We start from the raw sequence: 24,981 nt of genomic DNA, 5'->3' as shown, positions 1-24,981 counted from the left end.
CAACTGACTCAAAAATCTCACATTGACTCAATTTTGGTTGTACTCTTAGGATTAGAAATAAAAGCATTTTATCGACATTCCTAATTTAGGAAACTACTTCACTAGGATTTGGATGAGCTCGTGAGCTGTCCTAACTTAATGGGAGCTCCCAGAAGAAGGCATTCAGACTGATATGGACATGTACTTCCCGAGAAAAGCGCAATGTTTTGGAAATGCTAGACAATGATGAATTTGTATGAGGACATCGATTTGACAGAAATGGAATAATATTTGCAACAAATCGCGTAAGTTACGTGATTGCCCCATCTAAGCGAAGCAGAAATGTGGCGTCTGCCGAAATTAAAGTTCTGGTAATTTGGTAACTTACATGACGTGTAAAATGCAGATTTGCTGTAGTGATGATTTCCTTATATCACTACAAAATTTTGAACATCCTTACAACTTATAACTCATGAGACCAGACTTAGATTTACAGTATACATCTCACCACCACTCCACGTGGAGTAATGTTAAAGCAAGCAGCATTTGTGCAAATCGGTGCACACGTAAAGATTATTTACCCCAAATGTGGATGAGCACGCGTATGTGAATCACAAGCGACAACACGGTGTCAACAACTAGGTGGGCATGGATGTTTTTACCCTGAGGATAAACGGGCTGGATGGGTCAGCCAAATGTGACACTGGTACGCTAAGATCTGCATTTCACGAACTTCTGGAACATTCGCCGGAAGGTTCAAGAAAGTAGGCGGAGACTACAATGGGTTGTATCCAGTTGAGTCCATCCTGCCTAACCCAAGCGGCAAAAATGTAAATCATACTTCAAAATCAGTGACGTTTCACGATTAGGGATTGCACAGAAATCAATGCTAGACCACGTCCTTCTGTGCACTGTAGGGTCCCAATTCAATTCTCTTAAAAAATATAAAAAAAGAAATGTTTTTGCCTTTGGCGATTCTAAATTGGCCCTAGTGTGTGCTTGGTGTGTGGGTGTGTTTTTGTGTGTCCTGCGGTGGGTTGGCACCCTGCCCGGGATTGGTTCCTGCCTTGTGCCCTGTGTTGGCTGGGATTGGCTCTAGCAGACCCCCGTGACCCTGTGTTCGGATTCAGAGGGTTGGAAAATGGATGGATGGATGGATGGATGGATGGATGGATGTTTTTGCCTTTACGAACGTTCGATTCCTTTAAGGTGTAGCGATCAGAATATGCACACCATAGATGTACCAACCCTCTAAGAACCAGTTTTGCAGAATTACAACATCACATTTAACTCACTCAAAAACACATTTAATTTTTTCTATTTTTTTTTGAAGGACTACTAGGTGCTTGCTTCGCTCGCCCACCCAGTTGGTTTACCGCACGCTGTTCGCTTGTCGTTGTTTTAAGAGCTGGGAGCAAGTTAATGTATCCCTCGCTGGACTTTAAATTGTCTTCCAAGAACATCACGTCTTGTCTCCCAAGTCTCCCGCCCAAATATTTTTTTTATAATAGAGAGATATTTGCATAGTCAATATGCCATATTGTTTAGCCTTGCGATGTCATTGGATGGTGGATGTTTATATAGGTCTGGCCATAAGGCTATGAACTCATAAGACCTGCAAACTCATGGAAGCACATCTACTTGTTTAATTTGACTGGATATTTCAACATTGACGTAAGTAAAATCCCTGAAATATTTTTTTTGTGATTGTTAGAATGCATAACTCATGTAAATGCTAAGTTATGGTGGAATGCATGCATCAAATTACATTTATATCTTGTTATGTCTGTTGTATTTTTACAACTTTGGGTGAGAATGGTAGTCAAAATAGCATATGCACCTTGCACAGTACATGTTGTCATTGCAACTCTCTTATGCTTACATAAAGTATTAATATATACAGAAATACAATATATGTGATTGTTACGTTACACAATGTGTAAATGTGTGTTATTTGTCAAAATGTATAGTTTAGACAAGATCTGGGTAATTCTAAATCTATGAATTATTTCTTACTTGCTGGAGTCTTACTCCATTTGTGCTTCTCCATAACCATGGCACATTTCATTTAGATCATCTTTAAATGCAATATATAAATAGATTATAGATAAAGGCAGTAGTTCAGATACATGCATTATATGACACAATGCAAACTATTGAATATCATTTTTCACCCTCCAGGTCTATCCTTTACAAATTCAATAAATGCATACATTATGCTTTTTAATTCAGTTTAAAGAACTGATTTCAATGAGATTAATAGAAGTTATATTACGACACAGCTTATAGTAGATTTTGCAAGTCAAAAAGCAGGTTTACCAGAATCCTTCAGCAACTTCATGGCAGTTTCCAATCTTAAACCAGTAAAACTGTGTTTGCCAGTTCATCTGCTAATATTTTTTCTACAAACTAGTTGGTTAGAAGGATATTTAGTCATAGCAATGTTTGTCTATCATTTTCAGGCCCGGTCTTAGGTATTATGGGGCCCTAGGCGAAAGGGGGGTCCAGGGGCCCCCTGAAGGGGGTGGAGCACCCCTGGAAGCTCTGTGAAATGCGTGAAAATTAGACCAAGGAGTCGATCCGGGGCCCTAGGCGGTCGCCTACTTCGCCTATGCCTAAGGCCGGGCCTGATTGGGACAAATAATGCTGTAGTATATTTAAGTATATATGACAATTGCTCACTCAGACAATTTGTTTTGGGGGCCCCCAAAAAGGCGGGGGCCCTAAGCTATAGCTTGTGTAGCTTATACGTAAATCCTGCACTGATCATTTTATTATTTGCACAGGGTAACACTGAATAATAATGAAATCAGTATTAAAGCTAAATATTCATGAATGACTCAAGGAAGTATGAACACTTTATGAGCGCCTGAAAGTACGTGCCTAATAAGTATGTACTGCTGTCGAGTGAAGGCTCATACAAATCCAAAATAAATGTTGGAGTGCCAACTGGGTTTACTTCTTTTAATAATGGTGCTAGCGTAGCAAAAATAAAGGAAAGTAGAATGGTTCAAATAGGAGCAAAGCAGTTATTACGCTGTAGGGCCTCTAAAACAAAGGGTAAGGTAGCTCTGAAGAGCAGCCAGTATTTAGGTTGGAGCGCCACCTGGCAATCTGCTCTTTCCCAAATGAGACACCACCTTCTGGGCACATCTCAGTTTTATGGTCCTCGGGCCGTAAAGGTTAGAGTCACCTGCCCTCATTAGGCATCTTCTTGGAACTGTGGGTGGAAACAGAGATGATACTGCCAGGAACAGTGCCCCCTTGTGTCCCAGCGTGGTAGTGCTTACCTCCGATGAGCCTAGAAAGTGTCCACAATATAAATATTAGGCTAACATTGTTTGTCTCCAAACACTGCTTTATTATTTCTTAATTCTCTCCAAGTTAATACAAAACACCAGATTTTAATTAGGATAAGTGTATTATCTGTAATTCAGAGACTGAACATTTGTTGAGTGGGCTCAAATTGCTTACAGCATTTAATCAACCCCTCTTTAATCCCAGTTCAAACTAACCATTAAAGTGAAGGTTTGTCCTTTTTATATTATGAGAGACACAATTTGTATCAAACACATCTCAACTGATTTCACATTCCTTAGTGCTACAGTAAATTATTGGAGGAACCAAATCTGATGACCTACTGTATTATTTTCAGTTTTAAAAAGGAAATAAAGTGAAGGTTTGTTCTTTATATTAGGAAAGACAAGAATGATATGACATTTTTTATCAACTGATTTATTATTTCTTATTGATACATTAAATTATGGGGGAGGCAAACTTGATGACCTATCCATCAATTTTAGTGCCCCTTTTATTTTCAGATTAAACAAAGAATTAAAGTGAATGTGTATTGCTTTTATACTATGAGACATGAGTGCTTTAAAATACGTATCAACTGAATTCTTATCAATTTTGCCCCCCTCCCTCCATATTCAATTCAAAGAAAGAAACAAAGGGAAGATTTATTCTTTTTATATTACGAAAGACAATAATGATTTAAAGCATGTATCAACTGATTTTTTTATTCCTCATTGATACATTAAATTACAGGGAGACCAGATTTGGTGACCTACCTATCAGTTTTGGTCTCCCTTAATTTTTAGCTATGTAAAATAATTAGAGTGATTGCTTGTTCCTTTTATATTATGAGACACAAGAATGTTTTAAAACTTGTATGAATTGATTTCTTATTCTTTATTGATACATTAAATTACACACGTGTACACTCCTGCATTTGATCAGATTTGTATCTGGGAGGATGCATGCTATATGCCTGAGAACAAAGCCACCAAGACAAAAAATGTTTTAGAAAAGCCGTAAAGCCATAAAGTTATATATTTTTATGTATAAAGACAAATCTGTGTATTCTCTATACCTTAAAAGAATCCAGCATTGCCACCTTAATATGGGCAGCAGAAACGCGTGTTCTCACGGGTTCCTAGCTGTGGGTGGAGTGTTCATAAAAGCGAATAACTTTTTTTTAGTATTATTATTTAAAAGAATAGAATCTGGACCTTGTAATAGTCCGTAGAGAAGCAGCTTTGATTTCTGTGCAATCCCTGGTCATGAAATGTCACTGATTTTGAGGTTTGATTGACATTTTTGCCACAGAGAGAGACGTGACATGCAACTCTTGAAAACGTTTGGGAACACTTGAAGAGAGAACACTACTGTGGCTAATTTAACTGTTACTTTACGAGCTGCTTCAAGTGGGATAACTGTGAGAAGGTGATTTTCTTAAAAGTATAGCTGTGGGTCATTTAGTGTTAAATAAACATGTCCATTATTGGGCTTAACTCTTATTCGGTGCGTGCCTCGTTCTTTCCAACTCTACGCTTCTTATTCCTGAAGTTGTTGCAAAAAGGCATCAATTACATGCAGTTTAGTGCAACATTCTACCTTGGGATGTTTTCCTTATTCTTTTAATTCTTCACCTCCTACTTTTACTATTATTATTATTATGGTGAAGCCATAACTTTAGTATTGAAAAAATTTGAAACATCATTATTATTTACAAGGAAACTACAAAATGCTTTTATGAGTGCCATTTTTGTTTCGTGATGTCATTCATTTGTAAATTCCTCCTCCTCGCTTGGAGTAGGTGCAGGATGCTTCATAACTATTTCTCAGGTCCCTGACGAAGGACAAATTATTATCCTAGTCAGACTTTTAGTACAATTCCTAGTAATGTTGAGATACTGGATAAATACAAGTGGGCACTGATTCATTTATGAGGTGTAGTCTGTCTTGATGTTCTCATTCAGACTGAACACCCTTCTCTTCTCTCAGGCTTCTCAATTGCTGCCCATTAATTTATAATTTTCAAAAATACTTTCTATACACTGTGATAGCAATGACAAAGCCATACTGAACGCTACTTTTGTTAGCAAGATGTTAAAACCTCAATCCAAAATGTGTTTGTTTATTTTGTCCTAGAACTCTGGAACCTGATACCATAATTTAGAGTTTACTCTAGTGCCTATAGTCAAAGGAGTAGTGACAGGACAGGCAAGGCAGGCAATTGCCTGTGGCCCTGAACTGGGAGGGGTCCTCTGAGGGCATCTGTGTACGTAGACACTCATTATAATGACAAATCTGTAGAAACCACCCTTGAAGCATGGCATCAACACATTAATTGTTATAGTCAAAAACCCCCAGATACATAGGCTTGAATCTCTATTGCAAGAGTGTTTCTGGTGAATGTTACTTTTTTAGTAATGTTAAATGTGATCAGCATCATTTTCATAAATAATTAAGTGTGTTGATGTGTTTGGAACAAAAGTTGGGAAAAAAACAAGAATATGGGTAAAAGAAGAAGCAGTGGTAAGCAGAAGAGACTCTCTAATGTTGATTCAATTCATTATAGGGGGATAGAACTGAACTGTGAAACTGGACTGTTGGAGAAGAAGTGGAAATACAGGAACGTCTCACACATTCTGAACAAAAGAATGGAGTATTTTACAGCAGCAGAGGAGATTAGCTAACAACTTATGTGAAGTTTAAAAGTTTAAAAATAAAACAAGAATTTGAGATGGAATAAAAGCCAACATCTGACCCAAAGAAGAAACTAACAGCCCAAAGTCAATTGCCTAGATGGCGGTGAAAGCTTAAATGTGAGTGTCTCACATCGAACCAGCTAGACTCTGAAAGCACAGAAGCAACTGAAAACACCAAGATAATGATGACATTTGTGATTAAGGTAAGTTAATTTTTTTCTTTGACTCTCGAGGGCATATTTATATGTTGCAGCATGTACAGCTTAGATTTTCAGGCCAGCAGTACAGAAAGCCTTACTTTCCAGAAATGTATAGTTAACCTAGAGTTGGTCAGTAAAATGCACGCTTTGGAGGACTTTGTTAGGAACCTGATAGCTGCTAGGGAAACTGAAAATTGAATTAACTTGCTTTGTTTAGACAGAGAAAGACAGAGGCTATTGAGCACTAGTAGGATGCCAAAAACCCTTACAGTTGGTACATGGCATCTCTAGTACGGGAACGTAGAGCAAGGTTTCCCATTTATATATGAGGTCATGAAGTAATAGCAGGAGCTAGTTAACGGTACATTATTGCTTGCTTAAAATGGTGGAATTTTGTTGCCCTTACAGAAGAAAGGGTAAATGAGGACATATTATGAAGATACTGCTCTTTCAAGGCCTACATTGGGCTATGGGGTGCAAACTCACCAGGAGCAGTTAGTGGACACTATAACCTAGTGTCTCCATTATTGACGAAATGTTTCCTTTGACCCTGGAATGACTCTGGAGATTTGCTATGAGTATTCCTGGAAGAGGGTTTAAAATTCCCTATATGCCTTTTGAGTCCAAAGTCTGGATGAGCGTTTCGTATGGTGATTGACTGGTCCAAGGAACAGATCAGATTTTTGTGTGTGAGAGAGTGAGAAAGACAGGGAACCATGAAAAGGGAATACTTTTGTGTGGTACTTGAGAGGTGGATAGCACGGGGATAGACAGGGACATTCTGTATCTGAGGACAGCAGAAGGTTTTTGTTTCATTGCTTCCTTGTCCTCTGGAGTTTATAGTATACTTATTGTTACCGAATGCTCTCTGTGTGTTTTATTTAAAAAAAAAACACAATGATTTTATTGGCATAGCTTACTTCATATTATTTTGGATGTGAGGTGTAGCATGATGACACAATAGATATCATTTCTACCACACAGATCCAGCATCCCTGATTTGCTTCCTGTGCCCAGATATTTTACATGTAGACTTTGCATATTCTGCCCAAGTCTAAGTGGGTTTCCCCCCAGTACTTCAGGTTCCTCCTGATCTTCAAAGAGCTGGTCAGGTTAAATGGTTAAATGGCAATGCCAATCAGGTCCTTGTGTGAGTGTCAGTGTAGGTATGTGCATGAGCGGGTTCTGCCCAGAGTAGGACTCTTCCTGCCTTTCACATAGTGTTAGAATAATAAGTCCAGCTCTCCACTGATCCTGAAGAGGATTAAATGGGTGTGAGAACGAGATGAAATGACACAGGCTTGCCTTGGAATAAGGATAAATGCATTTAATCTTCTTATTAGACTGTCCATTGCAGAACACTCCTGTGTGGGTGTGTGTGTGCGTGTGTGTGTGTGTGTGTGTGTGTGTGTGTGTGTGTGCGTGTGTGTGTGTGGGTGGCCAGTTGATCTCAGTTACCAGGATTGTGACTTTGTCTGTTAAAACTAATCGTGGACTTTCCAGAGGTTTATTTTTTCATGAATGCTGTTCAAATGAGTTTTTCCCTGTTGTTCTCTATATATCAGTTATAATGTTAATGAACTTATATTGTCCTTATTTGTTCATATTAATCAAATTAAATTTTATTTTATTGTGTGTTTAAACTAATTTGTGTGCACTCCCTGCAACTATACTGAATAAAGAGAACTACTGTATACAAAATTAAATTGAATTGTTATAATAACAAGGAAAATATTTAATATAAGTATACAACAGTGAGATTGCAGCTAAATGGTGCACTTTGTAAGATTTGAGAGCGTTAGTTGACTCTTGGGATACACAGTGGCACACTGATTAGTGATGCTGAATCTCAGCTCCAGAGTGCTAATTAGAAATCCCAGTCCAGTCACTCTTTTTGTGGCATTTGCATGGTTTCTCCTTATCTGTGTGAGTTTTTTTTCTTATAGTGCTCTGTTTTATTTTTCTCCAACAGACTGAAGACATGCATGTGACTCTAATTTTTACACATATGACTGACTATGAATGTCTGCATGTCTTTGCCTTGTGTTGGGCTGATGCCTGTTTATCTATTTGGCCACTGGTTGCTGTCTACTGATTGTAAACACAGGAAAAGGCTCCAAATTCACACCTTGCCTATTAATTTAAATTAAGATGGTTAATAGATAGATAGATAGATAGATAGATAGATAGATAGATAGATAGATAGATAGATAGATAGATAGATAGATAGATAGATAGATAGATAGATAGATAGATAGATAGATAGATAGATAGATAGATAGATAGATAGATAGATAATTGACTTTTTTCTGTCCAGTAACTGCATACAGAAGTAGAGGGAGCTCTTGGCTCTATACAGTACTGTGCATTGTTTCTTTGCAAAAAAATCTCGTCACTCCTGTTTCTAGTGATTTAGTGTTTTGTCGTGTCTGCTCTGTGGATTCTGCCTTTGGTTCTTGTTTTGCAATCTCTTTGTCTGTTTGGTGTTTTTGAGCCTTTTTGCCTGCTTTTTGGATTACACATTTTTCCTAACATTTTTGTTACTTTGCCAAACATTTTTGTCCTTGTGTTTTTGACTATATGCCTGTTTTTGGAAACTCTTTTCCCTCGTGCACTTTAAGTATAATTTACATGTGTCACACATGTGCGCTTAGGAGGCAATCAAAAGGCCCAGAGGTGAGTGAATGGTTATCAGATGGGGGGTTGTATGATGGTATTAATGCCTCTCTTTCTGACCTTACAGAAATAAAGAAGAAAAATAATGAACTACCTGAGATAATTACCCTTACAAATAAAGATACAACACGTATTTCAACATCCATAACTCTTCCGGCTCCTGTTTACCACGTCGCTTCCGATCCTACCTTGATGACGTCACCACCGGCCATTAATGATGACGTCACTTTCGGTCCCCCCAGTGATGAAGTCACTACCGGCCATCATTGATGACATCACTTCCTGTTTTAGTCATTTCCTGTAGCCATTTTGTTGTATTGGATTATATAATGGACGACAGAAACAAGAACTGTCGTTGAATGTCTGATAAATTGAATAATCTATCATCTTGACCAGCAAAATTATTACAAGGGGCTAATCCCCAAACCTTTATGCTTTGTTTGGTGAGTTTATTTCATCACATGTGCTATTTACTTTTTATCCCCCCTTGACTGTCCATTCATGCAAATTTACTTGCCACATGAGACTGATTGTCACTCTTATTCCTGTGTACTCTTTGGAGTTCTAGCTGTATGAGAACCTCTTTTGTAGGCACATTCAAGTAGTGTGTGTCAGAATAAGCTAGGTGGATTCTATCACTTAAAAAATCAATTACTCCTCAAGGCTACAGTGCACCAATGGAAATTGATGAGGAATAACTTTCATATAAATGTTATACTAATATATTTCTTCATGTGGAGGACTGGAGGTGCATAGAATTATATACAAACAGAGTGACTGAAAAACTAGTACCCTGGTGGCATTTAGATTTTAATTTAGGCAGTCAGTGTGGCATAGTGGTTAAGGCTTTGGGCTTCACACGCTGTGGGTTAAAATCCCACGACTGACACAGTTTGACTATGAGAAACTCACTTCACCTGAATCTGCTCCAATTGGAAAAACAAAAGAAATGCCACTGACTGTATTTCAAATGGTGTTAGTTGCCTTAGATAAAGGCATCAGCCAAATGATAAGTAAGAATCCAACAATACTTTGCACACAATCAGTGGAAAAGAATTTTCTAAATCTTTTGGGCTAAATGGCCTGTTGTAAAAAAATATTCTTTTTATTTTAACAAATAAATGGGTGCTCTTCTTTATTGGAACTCAAAAAAAAAACTAAGAATAAAAAAATCATTAAGTCATTGGGATTGTTTTCTATAAACTGCCATATGATTCATTCATATATTAAAATACAAATTGTTACAGCAGATGTCCCTTAAATTGCGAGAAATCTAAAAATTGTTTCAAATCACACACCTCTTGTTTTAGGTATAGTAGAGATGAACATTAACAGGCCAAAGGTAAATACCAGCTGGAAGTGTCAAGAATCATCTAGAAGTGAAAACTGCTGCGACTAAACTGCTTGTGATAACAGATAAGCAGGAGAGGACATCTGTTCATTGAAATAGGCATTTAAATGCTGTATAGTATAAGCTTGACAAATGAAGCATTTTCTTCTTTCCCAGATTTCATTTTGGAACTGGTGGCAGTATTGGTACATACATATCTGTGACATGACACTTGATAAAAAATAAAAAATTTAAAAACAAACTGTTTTGAGTATACTGCAGTGGGTTGGCGTCCTGCCTGGGATTTGTTCCTGCCTTGCACCCCGTGTTGGCTGGGATTGGCTCCAGCAGACCCCCGTGACCCTGTGTTAGGATATAGCAGGTTGGATAATAACTGACTGACTGACTGTTTTGAGTATAGGTATCGAGGAAGTAAGTCATTTATACTTGAGCAGTTTTATATTTTTGAATGAAAGTATAAACATGGGCTGAATATTTAAGCATTTGTAAGAGCGGATAATCAAAGCAGTAAGAAACTTCACAAATAATAAGGAACATCTACTGCTACTTTTTCCAAAACTTGTGAAGAAACAGAACAAGAATTGTTGTGATATTTTAAATCCTCAGATTATATATACTGTATATAGATTATTTACTTTGTGTGTATTTTTATCTGTTCTCTGAATAGTTTGAGTATATAGCAAAAAGAGGAATTTAAGCTTTATTGACCCAATACTTGCATGTACATCTCTACAATACACAAGTGGCTCTGTTATCACAGGGGGTGGGATTGACAAGATGGTGCCAGCGTCACTAAGGATTGGAACTGGGAGTCAGCAAAACACCAACGACACAGGACCATTAACACTCACACATTTAGATTTTATTTGGAAGTCTTATACTCCACAGGCGCTCATACTGACACATACATGAGTGTTTCTTACTGTCTGATGTTGTGTTTAATCAGTGATATTATAATTACTTCCCTGTATTTTTGTCTAATATTGATATTTTAATACTGCCTACCCTCTTGCTTGTGGAAGACATGCAAGTAAGAATTTCATTGTACTTAAGCACACATAACAATAAATTGAGACGTAAACGTGATCCTCAGCAAGTCAAGGCATACTGTATATAAGCAACTGTACTATCAATCTACACTGGTAAAGTGGTTTCTGATAGTATCCGTAGTAGAGAAGTGTTACATACAAAACAGTCTCTGTAAAAACATGTTTTTTGTAATTTTTTTAAAATTATTTTTATTTGAGGTTTCACAGTTTTCTTACAATATTTACATCCAATACAAACATAGTGAAGAGACATAGTTTAAACAGAACAAAAATAGTAGGCTATATACAGTATTAACTAATAAAACATAGTAGACCTCCCTGTGGTATCCAGAGTGAACTTCTCCAGGCTGTCCTCCTGGCACTGCAAGCAATCTTTGCTTCCATTTGGGAGACAGGCGTCATCCCAACTGACTGGAAAACAGGACTTGTTGTCCCTATCTGGAAAGGGATTGCCTGGATTGAGGCAACTACAGGGGGATAACACTGCTCTTGGTGCTTGGTAAGGTCCTTGCTAGAGTAATCCTCAATAGAATCTGTGATCATACATTCACCGGCCTAAGAAGTCTACCATCGACTGCATCCTGGCACTGAGGGTTCTCATGGAGTGCAAATGTGAATATCTGCAGAGTTTCTTTGCACCCTTTGTCGATTTTCATAAAGCGTTCAACTCAGTTGATCGAGCTGCCCTGTGGGACATCCTGAGACTTTGCAGGATCCCCCTGAAGTTGCTAGATTTCATGGTCATCCTGTACAGTGGTATTGTGAGTGCTGTGCAGAGTGGAGGCAGAACCTGTGCATTTTTCCCAGTTGGTTCTGGGGTTCGTCAGGGGTGAGTTCTTGCTCCTACTCTGTTCAATGCTTACATGGACTGGGTGTTGGGCAGGGTCGTGGGGTCCAGCGACTGTGGGGCATCTGTTGGTGAGGACATTATTCCCGGATCTTGACTTTGCAGATGATGCTGTGATGTTTGCAGAGTCAATGGAGGCTCTGATCAGAGCTCTCGAGAGTCTGAGCTAGGAGTCTGAGTGTCTGGGCTTTGGAGTGTCCTGGATAAAAACCAAGATCCAGGCCTTTAATGACCACTTAGGCATGGCCATCAGCAGTGTGTCTGTCTGAGGAGCAGTGTCAGTTACCTCTGCTGTGATTCTTCTTATGAAGTTAATAGATGGATTGGGAGAGCATGGGGGGCATGAGGTTGCTGGAAAGGGGTGTGTGGTGCTCCCGATATCTTTGCAAAAGGACGAATCTTTGGGTGTCGCTGGTTTGACTTTGCTTGGAATGTGCGGTTGCTCACGGAGTCCCGAATGAGGCACATTACCTGCATTGTGAGGGTGCATCAGTTACTGCACTTACAGACATGTGGCGCGATTCCCCGAAGGAGATCCTACTCGCATGATCCTTATTGTTGAGGACCCAAATGGCTGAACCAGGACAAGGGGACACCCACGTGACACCTGGCTACGGCAGATAGATGGTCATAGAGGGTGGGACTCTACTTCGTGTCTGCCTTGGGGGTTGCCAACTAGGATCCCGCGCTGTTTTGTAGTGTAGTGGGTGTGGTAACGCACCGTACCAGTGAAAGCTGCCCAACCTGATCTGACACTAAAATATAAAAGTACAAACTCGTTTGAATTAAAATTGTAAACTTTTTCTCAGTATGTGTTATTGTTAATTACACTATTTTGTTAAAGTCAAATATCGTTCTTTAGCTGCTGCAAATAACGTCACCTGTTCATATGGCTGGATTTACACCATTGTAACAAATGCGGGAATATTCACGCACTGGTGTTTGGATCATGTTGTTACATTACTCGCGTTGCTTCCCTCCAACTAACAGACAGTGAATTAAATGCGATAGTTTGCGGGGTCCATTGATGACTTCTGTTTCTCCTAGGAAACGGTTAATTGCTCGGTGACTCAGCCCGCCTCAGTTTCGTGGCCCTGCCCAGAGCGGCAAAGCAATGAAGAGCTTCACACGCACTGATGTGTGTGTAAGAAGGGAACACGGCTGATCGAGTGGAGAAACAAGCTCTATTTTTAGCGGAGCCGTTCATGAGATAAGCCACCATGATTGTAGTGGAGACTTTAGGCACCGAAGAAGGAAGTACCTCCTCGTTGCTGGGAACCACGAAATAAACGAGAGCCCGTTTGGACTGAATCGTGCTAGGCGGAGGAGAGGATAGGGTGGAGGTGTTGTTCTAACCCGCCGCCCCGGAGGAGGAGGGGGCCGGACCTTCCTGCCCGGTGTGCAAAGTGGTCCGCCCGCTGGGACTGGCAATGCCAGACAGGCACCTGCTCAAACTCTGGGGCCGCGCACACTGCGCTCCATGCGGATGGGAGCCGAGCGATTCGGACTGTGCAGCCCCCGGCTCCTTGTGCAGACTTCTCTGTTATTTCCCACTGGATTGATCACGCCTGCAGATGTATTGCGTCTGACAGTTGTCTGAACTTTCAGCGCAGTCTGGAACTGGGCCGTTTAAAGACAGAGGAGCCTTTTGATTGTTTTGACGGAAATCGGAAGATCCGTAGTTTTGACATCTTATTTCCCCCCATACTAGAGAACGTGATGGGTCCGGGCCGCGCTGCTGTGCTCCAACTGCTCCGCGCCTCTTTCGCCCTCCTCGTGTGTGGAAATGCCGCGCTCTCGCCGGCTAACAGCAGTGAAGGGTTCGCGGATCGTGCGGATGTCGGGAAGGTCGCTTCTCATGCGGAGAGCGTCAAAAGTGGTAGGTATGCAGAAACACTTTAGAACGGACAGTGCCTATCGCCGCAACGTGCTTGGCAAATCTGAAGTTCGCACGGTCTCTTTGCCTGTGCCTGCAGTGCGTCAGCCTTGGCAGATTTGGTCATGAGTCTGGAGACACACGCACAGTCTGGAGGTTTGGGATGCCAACAGTATTTGTAATTACAGAACACATTAACTCTGTTTACTGTGTTGTTGTCGGTTATATTAATATTTAGTCTAGGACAGCATGGTAATGCAGTGGTTAGCGCAGCTGCCTCCTGGTACCCGGTTGGAATCAGGTGTGCACTTGGCTTTTTGTTTCTGTTTATCTGAGCTTTACAGTTTTCCTCTCAGAGGTTAATTGAAGCCTTTGAATTGTCTTTTTATATCTGTAAATATATTTGTGTCTGCCTAATTGTTTTCCGTTTTGCATCAGAACTCCGGTCCCCTCAGTTCATTATTGGTTTAAGAATGATTGAAAATGGATCAGTGGATGGCTAGTGACATGTTTGCCATAATGGGATCAGTAGAGAAATCACTGCTATTGTGGAGATTAATGGGTATTGGTTATGCATAGTGGGTGGCATGATCCTGTAGCTGAAAGTACAGTCTTACTTATGGATTCAGCATCTTGGGATCAAACCCCATATCCAGTTGTTATTTGTATGGAGCTTTCATGTTACCCTGGTGTCTCTGTGGGGTTTTCTCCAGGTAGTCCAGTCTTCTCCCCCTGTTCAAGGTTGATTTGTACCTCCAGCTCCCTGTAACCCTCAGCTGAATGTGGATGACAATGTTATGTTATATAACGTTATGCAACATTCAATATATAGTTGGAAGAAACTTCTGCAGTGTTTAGTTTACTGATTAATATTACTGAAAATAAAAATGACAGGCAGTAGATGAATTCATTAAGGAAATACCTGTAAATAAGAATGGCCCACCACACACCATCTGATTTTTTTTTTCTAGAAGCAAATGTCACAGATATTGTACGTTTACCCTTAGCATCACTTACAGCGGCAGTTTGAAAGACGACGCACAGGGCTTCTCCTCTCTTTTTATCAAAGTTAACATAAACGAGCAGTAAACATTTAGTGGATGATGGAGGGATGCCTCTTTTGCACCCAGAGAGGGCATAGCAAAAATGTATTGGTTCAAAGGATGAATTCAAAAAACATTTATTAGGTTTGAATAGCATCTCTGCAGAAACTGCAGGTACTAAATACTAATTAAGACACGTCACACATCCTTTTATTTTAGTGATCCTCAAGTCTAACAACCATAGACGTTTTAGGTGGTCCACTGAAAATGGTTTATTTGTATTGTTGAGTGTGTTTTTGTTTGAATAATAATCTGGATGTTTAGAATTTATTATTTTTGTTATTGATTTATATTTCATTATTTTTTAAGTTTACTGTGCCAATGTTATTACCTGCCTGTATCTGGAGTAGCACTAGAGTGACACAAGGAAAGCATGTACACTGCCAAGATTAATGCATCCATTACATTCCAAATGAACAAGTCTATTGTGAATATATTTAAAAGTGGAAATTTATCAGAATTATTATGACCTTTATTTTATTCATTTTTTGTTTTGTTAGACATTTGGTTCAAACATGTGAGTTTTTAATCTGCCATTTTCACAACATAAAGAAAGAAGCCTGTCTGATATTTTTGACAAAGATCAAGGAAAACACCTTATAGGCTGGTGCTGAATTTTAACTTTGAAGATTTATCCGAGTGTGAGAAACAGAGACACTATAATTGGCCATCTAGGAATGAAAACAGGAGAGGTGGTAAACATAACAGGACTTCGCCTTTTCTGTTTTCTTTTTGCAGACTTTTTCAGTAGGAGTGTGAGATGTGATTTTAATGACAAGAGTCTGTGTTCTGATGGAGCAGGCAGCCAAAAATGAGAATACAGAGTGACTGATAAGTCTTGGTGTTGCTTGCTGCAGTTTAATGCATTTGTTCTTGTCATCCAGTGTGTGTGTGTGTGTGTAAAAAAATACAAAACTGATCCTTCATCATAAACTGAAAATGAGAGGAAGTGTCCTTGAGGGGAGCCACATGTGGTAGTCCTCAGAGTGTACTTCTTGGAGACCAAATATCATTAGGTAATGAATGAAATTAGATATAAAGTTTTTTTCTCTTAGGTATAAAACAGTATTACATTTCTAATAATCTAAGGGTTAGACACTGGTAGTGTCACAGTGCAATTAAAAGGTTTCATCCACCTTCATTTTTTTTACAGTTGGAAAGCCTTAAAGCAAATGTGTATTTTGCAAAGATGTGTGCAAATGTTTGCTAAAGTAGTGTGAATACCAGAATTTCAAACATAAGTATCCAGTATCCTTTCTTTGTCTCTTTCAGCCCTTCATTTAGATACAAATTGTAACAAAGCACAAAATTAAATATAGTCTGATCTTGGCGGAAATGTCTATGCATTTGTAGGTTCCTATTTTGATATTTTGCATTCTTCTGCTACATTAAAGGAATACCTCACCCAAATATTATATTTGTTATATGTTACATAGCCCATGTGGTTTATTGGGATGGTCTAGAAAAAAAAAGTAATCTAATGTTTTCGTGGGCAATAGGGATAACCAAAACTCTGGGTGCCATCAGTGGACAGCAATATCAAAAAGTTGATTAAAAAAATTTCACGTTACCCCAGTGAATTAATCCACACGTCAAGTCATCTAGCCCAGTGCTCACGATATGCAAAGTGCATGCACAGTATTTTTTTTAGTTAAAAAAAAGTTTCATTTAAGTACACAGTGTTCCATTGCAACATATGTATACAATGATGGTAAAAAGTTACTCCGATTTGGAAAATGCAGAACATATCCTTTCGTCAAAAAAAAAAATTATTTTGAAAATGAGCCATTGTACCAACATGTAAAATAAGCTCTACAATAATCTTAAGTTATTATAATCAGTTGGCAAGAGACCGGTGTTCTAAAGAATTTTAGGGCAACAGCAAATGACCAGTTGATGGAAGGAATGAAGAGGGGCAGAACGAATTGTTAGCTACTCCAGCTGTTAGCAAGTGTAGTAAACCAGAAAAAGCCTTCAGAATGAGCATCAAAGCTAAAACATGGGTGGCAAAGTCCTCAGACTAACTTTTTTTATTTGTGTCCAACTAACACTAATCTTCATTTTTTTTCTAAAGAAACTGATCTGATGCTTGAATGGCAGAAACTATGTGCAGCCACCTTATATAAATGAGATACAGTATATCAACTGACTTTTGTGTCACCTGAAAGGCAATGGATATTACAACTGTAAACAACATGGCTGCTGCCTTGTAGATAGATAGATACTTTATTAATCCCAAGGGGAAATTCACATACTCCAGCAGCAGCATACTGATACAAAAAAACAATATTAAATTAAAGAGAAATAAAAATGCAGGTAAAAACAGACAATAACTTTGAATAATGGTAACATTTACCCCCCCCCCCCCGGGTGGAATTGAAGAGTCACATAGTTTGGGGGAGGAATGATCGCCTCAGTCTGTCAGTGGAGCAGGACAGTGACAGCACTCTGTTGCTGAAGCTGCTCCTCTGTCTGGAGATGACACTGTTTAGTGGATGCAGTGGATTCTCCATAATTGATAGGAGCCTGCTGAGCACCCGTTGCTCTGCCACAGATGTCAAACTGTCCAGCTCCATGCCTACAATAGAGTCTGCTTTCCTCACCAGTTTGTCCAGGCGTGAGGCGTCCTTCTTCTTAATGCTGCCTCCCCAGCACACCACCGCATAGAAGAGGGCGCTTGCCACAATCGTCTGATAGAACATCTGCAGCATCTTATTGCAGGTGTTGAAGGATGCCAGCCTTCTAAGGAAGTACAGCCTTGTGCAGATGGATGTAAAATAACAGTGGCAATACTAAAATAAGAAACAGAATGGTGACTCGAGAATAATATTAAAATGTATAAGCAATCAAAAAAATAAACCCAAAATTGAGACAGAGTCTAAAGGTGCCAAAAAAACAGGTTTGTTACAGAAATATATATTCTAATGTAAACTATACTTTGGCATTTAAAACTTATCAATCTACTGTACAGTTTATGTAATTCTTTGAACAGAATTGGTTTTATATTTTTTTGTAATTTTTTATTTGTTTTGCAGTATTGGTCAAATATCTCAACATTGGTTTCACAAACAAAATCAGTTATGCACTGAATGTAGATCACTTCACTGTATAGGTTACTGAAGGTAGAATCCGCAATGTAAACTAAGAAAGAATGATGCAGTACCTATGAGACTATACTTCCTTTCGGCATTTGTTTTTGTCAGCTGCACTCTTGTTTCCTGCTTTGCACCCAGCACTTCTAGGATAGGCACTGGTCCTTGTGCTGCTAACTTTCCTGATTGGCTGACATTTTAATCAGTATTTGCTGACATTCAGAAATGTGTCAAGCAGGTTTGTAAGCTAGAGTGCCATGAGACCTGGCTCTAGTGTTTACAGTTTGAATGGAGTATTCTACTGTGAATTTATGAATTCCCCTTGGGATTAATAAAGTATCTATCTATCTATCTATCTATCTATCTATCTATCTATCTATCTATCTATCTATCTATCTATCTATCTATCTATCTATCTATCTATCTACTGTATAATTATTTATTTCTTTGATTCACTTCACTAGAATGTGAAAATAACAAGCAAGAGTATTTTGTTATTCCCTACTATTTGCTTGTTTACAATATGAATAACCTTTCCAACAGCCACCACCCTGCAGCCTGCTCTTGAAGGGGTCTCCTCTTCTGATCAAGGGTAAGAGAATATGGAGAATGATACCTAATGAGTTTGAGACAGCTACATATGTAATAATAAGATGTACAGTGCATCCAGAAAGTATTCACAGCGCATCACTTTTTCCACATTTTGTTATGTTACATCCTTATTCCAAAATGGATTAAATTCATTTTTTTCCTCAGAATTCTACACACAACACCCCGTAATGACAATGTGAAAAAAGTTTACTTGAGGTTTTTGCAAATTTATTAAAAATAAAAAAACTGAGAAATCACATGTACATAAGTATTCACAGCCTTTGCTCAATACTTTGTCAATGCACCTTTGGCAGCAATTACAGCCTCAAGTCTTTTTGAATATGATGCCACAAGCTTGGCACACCTATCCTTGGACAATTTCGCCCATTCCTCTTTGCAGCACCTCTCAAGCTCCATCAGGTTGGATGGGAAGCGTCGGTGCACAGCCATTTTAAGATCTCTCCAGAGATGTTCAATCAGATTCAAGTCTGGGCTCTTGCTGGGCCACTCAAGGACATTCACAGAGTTGTCCTGAAGCCACTCCTTTGATATCTTGGCTGTGTGCTTAGGGTCGTTGTCCTGCTGAAAGATGAACCGTCGCCCCAGTCAGAGGTCAAGAGTGCTCTGGAGCAGGTTTTCATCCAGGATGTCTGTGTACATTGCTGCAGTCATCTTTCCCTTTATCCTGACTAGTCTCCCAGTCCCTGCTGCTGAAAAACATCTCTTACAGCATGATGCTGCCACCACCATGCTTCACTGTAGGGATGGTATTGGCCTGGTGATGAGCGGTGCCTGGTTTCCTCCAAATGTGACGCCTGGCATTTACACCAAAGAGTTTGATCTTTGTCTCATCAGACCAGAGAATTTTCTTTCTCATGGTCTGAGAGTCCTTCAGGTGCCTTTTGGCAAACTCCAGGCGGGCTGCAATGTGCCTTTTACTAAGGAGTGGCTTCCGTCTGGCCACTCTACCATACAGGCCTGATTGGTGGATTGCTGCAGAGATGGTTGTCCTTCTGGAAGGTTCTCCTCTCTCCACAGAGGACCTCTGGAGCTCTGACAGAGTGACCATCGGGTTCTTGGTCACCTCCCTGACTAAGGCCCTTCTCCCCCGATCGCTCAGTTTAGATGGTCGGTCAGCTCTAGGAAGAGTCCTGGTGGTTTCGAATTTCTTCCACTTACGGATGATGGAGGCCACTGTGCTCATTGAGACCTTCAAAGCAGCAGACATTTTTCTGTAACCTTCCCCAGATTTGTGCCTCGAGACAATCCTGTCTCGGAGGTCTACAGACAATCCCTTTGACTTCATGCTTGGTTTGTGGTCTGACATGAACGGTCGGCTGTGGGACTTTATATAGACAGGTGTGTGCCTTTCCAAATCATGTCCAATTAACTGAATTTACCACAGGTGGACTCCAATTAAGCTGCAGAAACATCTCAAGGATGATCAGGGGAAACAGGATGCACCTGAGCTCAATTTTGAGCTTCATGGCAAAGGCTGTGAATACTTATGTACATGTGCTTTCTCAAGTTTTTTTATTTTTAATAAATTTGCAAAAATCTCAAGTAAACTTTTTTCACATTGTCATTATGGGGTGTTGTGTATAGAATTCTGAGGAAAAAATTAATTTAATCCATTTTGGAATAAGGCTGTAACAAAACAAAATGTTGAAAAAGTGATGTGCTGTGAATACTTTCCGGATGCACTGTAGCTGCCTTTATGTTAGCTAAATGTTGGTCAGTTATTTTGAATGCATTTGCTTTAAAATGTACTGTTTATAATAATTAAGCGAGACCCTCTTTGTTATTCTTTTGTAATATAGTATGTTATAGGCTAAAAAATATATAGATCTATGAATGCAAGTATTACAGCTCAAATGCTCAAATATGAATCTGTGCTTCCTGAAACTATCTGCGTCATATATTGCAAGTATCCCAGACTCATCCAGAATTGCCATTTTTGTTCTTCAAGGTTATGTGAAACCACTAAATTCTTTAAGTCATATCATTGCAGCATATGAGTGCTTCTAAATGCCTGCCAAATAAGGAGGGCAACTTCTGTATACCTTTGAGTGTGGCTGATTGTTAGCAATTTGCTGTTCAGGGCCCTTTGGTGTTGTGAAATTATAAAAAAATGCACTAGCTAATATATACAGTTGTCAAACATTCTAAATAAGATAAAGATATTATATATAGTCCAGAAAATACAGATTATTTGGTAAATTACTTTAGAGGTGACATTCAGGCTGTTGTGGAAAACACTTTGAGATACACCAACGTGTTAGGTATAGGCTTGTGTAGAGTGGCAGTAGTAGTAATTAAGAACACTTTTCATACATTTTTGTCAAAATGAATGTGTAATATCTACAACTTACTCTATTTAATTTGAAATGTCTCGATTGCCACTGCAGTGGAACAAGGCAATAAATTTCCTGGAGCATGCGTGACCTTCACCCTTAAAATGTCATTGTTCGGCAATTTGTATTTTAAATATCAAGCTGTTGTTAAACACGCCCGAGGAGAGGGGGGTGCAGTCAGTACATCGCTCTGGGGCCTATGAAGCTCAAGGAGGCCCATGAAGCCCAACGCGTCCCATAATTTTTGTTCATTCATTTAATTCTTATTGTATTTTTTTAAATTTTGCAAGTCTGTTTAGTTTCAAAATTAAAAGGGCAGATGGGTCACAGGGTACTTAGCAGCGGTCAACAGTTTATGACGTAAGAGACATTCATGAAGGCCGCCCTGGGAGAGATGTCACATGGTCTACAAGGGTATTCCCTGCTCAGTGGGAAGTGACGAGGAGGAGGGGGTTCCGGGTGCAGTGAGAAAAAAGTCATCAGCCGGCAGACAGGTACGTCACGTAGTCGCTGCGTTCTGAGACACGAGGGCCCACACACCTTCTTTGCACCGGGGCCTGGATTTTCTCTCGGCAGCCCGTGGTCGGTTAAAAATGTTTTTTGATCTCTACCATATTTGGCACAAAGTTCAGGAGTGATGATGAAGCCTGCAAAGAAGTGGTTACGAGAGCAAGATTTAGACTGGTACAAGAAGAGGATACAGGTTCTATTTCTTGCAGGACTGTTGAATTTGGGGGATTATGTAGAAAACACATTTAGTTATTCTATATGCAAACAATTCTATGGTAAATTACTTTTAGTAAAAGCTGCATTGCAAATGTTTTTTGGGGAGCTTTCTTACAATGTTGTCAAGGACATCTTTGGTGGCATGACGGTTATAACCATCTGTGTAGAATATGAACATTATCTGTCTGCTTGGGTTTTTGTTTGGTTACTTTGTTTTTTCTTTTCACATTCCAAGAACAGACATATTCATTTAATTGGCCCTGCATAAGTGTATGGATATAACCTATCATGGACTTGCACCCAATACATCATTAGTTCTTGTCTTGCGCATGATGTGGCCACTGTGACCCTGAGCTGGGTGAAGTTGATTTGGATAGACTTGTGTAGATTTGTAGTGGCTTTTTATATTTGGATTTATATTTGTAAACGGAAATAAATAAAATTGATGCCCGCAATATAATAATAATAATTCATTACAGTTATATAGCGCTTTTCACAGTACTCAAAGCACTATCCACACAGGGATGAACAGGGAAGCGAACCCTCAATCTTCCACAGTCTCCTAACTGCAAAGCAGCAGCACTACCATTGCGCCACCTGTGAGGATAATAAAACATAAAGATGTATGGATAAAATTTTAAATTTAAATAATTCATACTGGCGGCATGGTGGCACAGTGGTAGCGCTGCTGCCTTGCAGTTGGGGGACCTGGGTTCGCTTCCTGGGTCCTCCCTGCGTGGAGTTTGCATGTTCTCCCCGTGTCTGCGTGGGTTTCCTCCGGGCGCTCTGGTTTCCTCCCACAGTCCAAAGACATGCAGGTTAGGTGGATTGGCGATTCTAAATTGGCCCTGGTGTGCTTGGTGTGTGGGTGTGTTTGTGTGTGTCCTGCGGTGGGTTGGCACCCTGCCCGGGATTGGTTTCTGCCTTGTGCCCTGTGTTGGCTGGGATTGGCTCCAGCAGACCCCCGTGACCCTGTGTTCAGATTCAGCGGGTTGGAAAATGGATGGATGGATAATTCATACTTTACTAGTAATTTAATGTGATCTGAAACTTGTTCATGTTCATCCTTTAACATGCCAGATCTGCAAAACCATTGTATAATATATTTTTTCTGTATTTATCATATATTGTCAAGTTTGCCAAATGTGGTAAAGAGGCCCTATATTTTTTATTCATGTCCTTTTCAGGTTGACCATTCCATTTCAAATCCTAGATTAATTTGCACTATAATGATGCTGACAAAGTCATTTAGTCTTTCTTAGCTAAAGCACATGGGGATTAAGTATGAATTTCCTATAGTCACATGTTTGTTTGAACAAGGAATGAGGAAGTTTGGGCCTGTCAAATAACATTTCTGTTTCTTTCTTTGCAGGAACTCCAAGTAATTCCATAGGCACAAAAGTATCAGAGCCATTTTTTGTAATTGGCGATCAGATGTTCAACAGAATGGATGCTTTTCACGTAAGTGTTATTTCTTTGCTTGCTGAAAGTGGAGTTTTTAATTCACAATGAACCAGGATACTCTTAACTCTCCATGCAGAGCACAAGAATTAAATTCAATTAAAAGTATGTAGCATTGCAGATATCCTCATGCCACCAGGATCACCAGATGCATGTCTGTAGGTGGCTTACCTTTGTATTAATTAAGGGGCTTTTACTGTTTTATTTTAGCTTTTTCAAATTGTTTGGAAATAATATAGATTTATGTTCAAGGAGTACTGTACTTGAATTGGTAATTTTAAAATTCAAATACATATTTCTGTTTATTTGAAAGGGAATACAGGTTTCCTTATTTCTTCAAGTGAACAGTAAGAATTTTAGAGATCTGTTTTACAGTGTATGGAGCTTACCAGTACCTAACCATTTTTTCTTTTGTTTTAGTTATTGCTTTTTATGATCGTCAGACCTCTTCCATTAACTAATAAATAAATCACTTTTTGCTTTAGGAGGGCAAAAATGCAAACTCATTGCTAAAAATGTATGGGACTCGTACCATTTCAAAAGGGGGGTTATTTGTCATAAATTGAGAAATGTATTGAACACTAGATTAGCAGGTAGAATGTTAAAATAATATTTAACTTCAGATACATCATTGTATGCTATCCATAAGTCCATTCTCCATCCTGCTTTATTCTATCTGGTGTTATGGAGAGTCCAACTCTATCCAGAAAATATCTAGTATACAGTAAGGAAGGAAGTAACTCTGGATAGGGTATCAGTTTGCTAATGGGCTTGCTCATTCATTTAGGAATAAACTAAACCTGTGAATGAAGGCAGTATATATATTTTATAACTATTACAGGCCCTGTAAATTACATAATAATGAATAAATTATAAGTCATTCAGGCACAGAATCCTACATTTTATTTACATCCATATTAACATCTCCAACAATAATGCTAATATGCATATTTTTGTAATTCGCTTGTAGTTTATCTTTTTTACTCCTTTCTGATTCAGATAATAAGTGCGTTGTAAATACTATGCCAGTAAGTTAGCTGCACAAATGTAGGAGGCTTCATGTTAGGAACATAGTTTTAAATGTATGCCAATTACGTCAAATAAGTATGTACAGTCAGGACTATGGCGATATAAATGGCTAGAGAGGCAGATTAAAAAGAAGTGACAATCTGACCATCTTTACTTCAACTTAGGACTTACTGTAACTCCTTATATGCATGTTGAACCACTGTCTTGTAGGTGTTTGCAATAAATTAATTTTTCTTCTGGCACCAGAATCAATTATCAATAAATGGGCAACCCTAAAGTTCCTCTTTAGGCTGTTGCTTGGGTCAGGAATGGTTCAGGCTGGTATCCTTGTACTCTTCAATCTTAAAAGGCTTAATAATACATTTTATTTATATAGTTCTTTTCAGTGTTCAAAGTGCTTAAATTCAAGCAACACTACCCATCTTTTCCAAATTAAAGACTGCATGCAGTCCCCTACTGTTTTTGTATTAGAGTACCAGTCTGGACTGGACTGGACCAATACTGATGCTCTGTGCAAGAAAGGACAGAGCCGACTATACTTCCTTAGAAGGCTGGCGTCTTTCAACATCTGCAATAAGATGCTGCAGATGTTCTATCAAATGGTTGTGGCGAGCGCCCACTTCTACGTGGTGGTGTGCTGGGGAGGCAGAA

General features: G+C 39.2%; 1 protein-coding gene across 5 annotated transcripts in view; it reads left to right on the top strand.

Annotated features, from left to right (window-relative positions):
• Positions 1 to 13,103: 13,103 nt before the first annotated feature.
• adam15 (ADAM metallopeptidase domain 15) overlaps positions 13,104 to 24,981 on the top strand; it is an 89,657-nt gene continuing 77,779 nt past the window's right edge. For 2 of the 5 annotated variants that reach the window (XM_028794089.2, XM_028794086.2), the window contains exons 1-2: positions 13,105 to 13,977; positions 23,213 to 23,301. In XM_028794089.2, coding sequence (XP_028649922.1) covers positions 13,818 to 13,977; positions 23,213 to 23,301 — 249 coding nt within the window. In that variant the 5' untranslated portion in view covers positions 13,105 to 13,817. Of the gene's footprint in view, positions 13,978 to 23,212; positions 23,302 to 24,981 lie in introns of all 5 variants that reach the window. The other 3 variants (XM_028794090.2, XM_028794087.2, XM_028794088.2) reach the window with 2 other exon arrangements.

This window comes from Erpetoichthys calabaricus, chromosome 2 (genome assembly GCF_900747795.2).
Source record: "Erpetoichthys calabaricus chromosome 2, fErpCal1.3, whole genome shotgun sequence".
NCBI classification, from domain to species: domain Eukaryota; kingdom Metazoa; phylum Chordata; class Cladistia; order Polypteriformes; family Polypteridae; genus Erpetoichthys; species Erpetoichthys calabaricus.
The sequence above is the reverse complement of the archived record's forward strand: the minus strand, read 5'-3'. Positions and strand labels throughout refer to the sequence as shown.